At 37.6% G+C, this 3,318-nt stretch overlaps 1 protein-coding gene across 1 annotated transcript in view; it reads right to left on the bottom strand.

Annotated features, from left to right (window-relative positions):
* map4k1 (mitogen-activated protein kinase kinase kinase kinase 1) overlaps positions 1–3,318 on the bottom strand; it is a 25,883-nt gene that overhangs the window by 18,500 nt on the left and 4,065 nt on the right. The window contains exons 2-7 of the mRNA XM_008304122.1: positions 3,216–3,306; positions 3,070–3,134; positions 1,902–1,957; positions 1,768–1,815; positions 1,417–1,459; positions 1,099–1,172 (exon numbers count right to left, since the gene is read on the bottom strand). Of these exons, the coding sequence (XP_008302344.1) occupies positions 1,099–1,172; positions 1,417–1,459; positions 1,768–1,815; positions 1,902–1,957; positions 3,070–3,134; positions 3,216–3,306 (377 nt within the window). The remainder of the gene's footprint in view (positions 1–1,098; positions 1,173–1,416; positions 1,460–1,767; positions 1,816–1,901; positions 1,958–3,069; positions 3,135–3,215; positions 3,307–3,318) is intronic.

Genomic DNA, 3,318 nt, shown 5'->3' with positions numbered 1-3,318 from the left:
TCAGTCCAGTATTTACCCTGATATCATATATCTTATTTGATCTATCCTGTATTTTGATGCACTAATACGAAGGTCAAACGTCTTTTCGGTTCCTCTGCACGTCCTGGATATAAAGACAATAAAAACCTCCTGTTCTATCCTATATATACTGTATTTATATCAGCATGCTGCAAAAACAGCCGCACTAGTCATGAATGAAACATGATAATACAAAGGAAAAGACTTTTATAGAATTAAAAACACAAAACATAAGAATGAATGCAGCCTGTTAGTAAATCAATAAGACGGAGGAGGAACAACAGGAAATACAAATAAGTTCACTAGAAGAGGATGAGAATGGAAAAAGAGTGATGTAAGTAAACCTGTCGGTGATGCTGATATTGCACATTACACGGACGACAACGACTCATAAAGTGGTTCTACGTGTTGGTTCTCATTCTGATTGTCGTCACCAAAGCAGCCTAACGAGTGTAAATATCCCATTTAAGGCCCTGTCGTGTTGCTTTAGCAGAGTGATGTAAATATTAGGGATTTAAACCCTTTAAAATAATACAAAACACCACTTTACCCGACTACAACACACGATAACCTGGAGTGTTTTTGATAATATACGTCGCTAAGACCTCACAGTTTTATAAATTATAGAACTAAACCTAACTAATACAGGGTAAATACTAATTATACAGTATTGATTATGGCGTTCACCCTGATTAATTGATTTTCTTTGCATCATGTTAAGAAACATGCTCCCTGCAGACACCCAGTTCAAACCTCGACATTCACGAGGACTCTCTGATGCACCTTTTATGCCCCCCGACACAAACATTTATCAGTTTAACATCTTTTTTGTGGACATTTCTTGCAGTGTTTTCAATCAAACTGAGGGTTTACAAGACGTCTGTGGACTTCCTGACTTTGGTAGTTTCCTGAAACGTCCAAAACTGTAACATCAGATCTAAATTCACAGTTTTTATCGCTCATTCGTGTCCAGTTCCTCCTCAGACTCTCACACCCTCAATCACTGCAGCTCAGTTTCAGCTTCTTCAATATTAATTTAAAACCTTAAATCCTGAGAGCAGAGCCGCGGCCGCCTTCTTACCAATACGGCGTCCCGATGAAGGACATCCTGCGAGCCAGGGTCGCTGTGATCTGAGCCGAGATGCCGAAATCAGCTGCACAACAAACAAACAAACAAACAAACAGCACAAACGAGGATCAGTGTCGGTTAACCGTTGGACGCCCGCAGCGTGTTGACAAAGACTTCATTTCCTTTCCTCGCTGGTGTGAAACTAACAACTCGGGTCCAAAAGCGAGGATTTAAATAGAAGTTCTACTCTTAGCTTATTTAAGAAAATGTTCTCAGTGGGTTCGGTTCAGCTGGAGTGACTCATGTGCAGCAGACAAACATCCACCCACCCAGCTTGACCTCGCCCTGGTCGTTGAGCAGGATGTTGGCGCCCTGGAAGGAAAAGAAGGCGACATGAAGCAGACACGTCTTATTCATATTTGTATGCACACAGGACTCCTCTTTACCCACTCGGTGATCTTTAAGCGAGCCCACGCGGCGTGGAAATAAACTCTACAACTGAAGACGGCGGAGTTTGTTTGATATTTCGCCATCACGGCGAGCCTCAGAGCGTCACTTTCAGATTTAGATTTTACTCTTTTAGGCTTTGATTCACATCTTCATACAACCAGATTATGACGTGTTTGAATTCAAACGCGCTGGATTTTACTGTCTGTGATAAATAGAAGCGCCTCGCTCACCTTGATGTCTCTGTGGATCTTCTTCTGTCCGTGAAGGTAGTCGAGGCCCTGCCAACACACAAAACTCCCAGCTGAGTTCGTCACCAAAATAAAAGCCTTTACGTGTCCATTCGAGCATGTTAACGTGCGGTTACCTGCAGCATCTCCCTGCAGATGTAGGCGATCTGCGGCTCCGACAGCGGCCCGGTCACTGGGGAGCGAAATTCATCCATTTAGCACGATATGTTGGGAATAATTAAATAGGAAAGCAGCATTTAAAGCTCAACACGGGGCTGGAAAGTTACACAAATAAGGTTTATGAGGACATTAAAAGCTGTGTGACGCCAGAAACAGCATGGTGAAAAACAGTAGAATACTATAATGTTTAAAAAACTGTAAAATAAAATAAAATAACAGCGTTTTGACAGTTAAACAGCGTAATTTTAAGGTGAATTTGTAAATATACAGTTTATGATTTGGGCTTTGTGAACAGTTTTGGCTCGTTATTTATTTGTTTTACATGAAAATGTAAATTAAACCCATTTTTAATCTTTAAAATACTGAATTACACAAATAAGCAGCAAATATATGCAAAATAATTACATGTTTTGCTGATTTAAATACAGTAAAACTGTTATTTTACAGTCCAGTTCAAATAACTATCTGGGAAAAAAATAAAAATAAAAAAATTCTGATGTGAATGTTTAAAGTTTGGCCTTTTTCCCCTTTTTGTCTTTTCTTTTCTTTTTTCTTTCAACAATTAATATGTAAATTAAATTCCTTTTTCAATGACTTTATTGTTTATTATCGGTAATTTAACAAAACGTGGAAAATCTGGAAAACAACAGTTAATTCTTTTGTTTATTTTTTTTTTTAAACTTCTGATTTGAATATTATTTACAATCTGGCTTGTTTTTTTTTACATTTTTTTTTTTACATTTAAAATGTAAATCAATTCCCTTTTCAGTGATTTTATTCATTATTATCTGTAACTTAACAAAATGTGGAAAATCAGGAAAAAAAATTTAATTGTTTTAAAAATATATATATTTCTAATGTGAATATTATTTACAGTCTGGCTTGTTTTTTTAAAATTTAAAATGTAAATTAATTTCATTTTTCAGTGATTTTATTATTTTTTATCTGCAGTAAATTGTTAAAGAAAAAAAAAAGGTAACTTATTGGTTTTTCTTTTGCAATTTAGACCCAGAAGTGTTTTTGTTCTACTTGTTTTAGATCCACGAGAGAAACTAAATGTGTAGAATGAAGTCAGTTCTTTAAACATTATTCACACACATTTACATAAACATGTATATTTCTCACCGTGGTAGACGTCCTGCAGGGATCCTCCTCCACAGAACTCCATACAGATCCACAGTTTATTGGCCCTGCAGACGGAACAGGACGTCCGTGAGTTAAATCCTGAGTTTAATACGTTAACGAGAGGAGGAGGAGAAGCTCAGACAGACCGTATGTAGCTGCCGTAGTACGCCACGATGTTGGGATGTTTGCAGCTTTTCACGATGACGATCTCCTGCTCGATGATGGAAAAGTCGTCCTCTGAGGAACAGA

The sequence above is a fragment of the Stegastes partitus genome, unplaced genomic scaffold, assembly GCF_000690725.1.
Source record: "Stegastes partitus isolate 25-593 unplaced genomic scaffold, Stegastes_partitus-1.0.2 Scaffold2140, whole genome shotgun sequence".
Classification (NCBI taxonomy): Eukaryota; Metazoa; Chordata; class Actinopteri; family Pomacentridae; genus Stegastes; species Stegastes partitus.
This window is presented reverse-complemented; position numbering and strand designations above follow the sequence as displayed.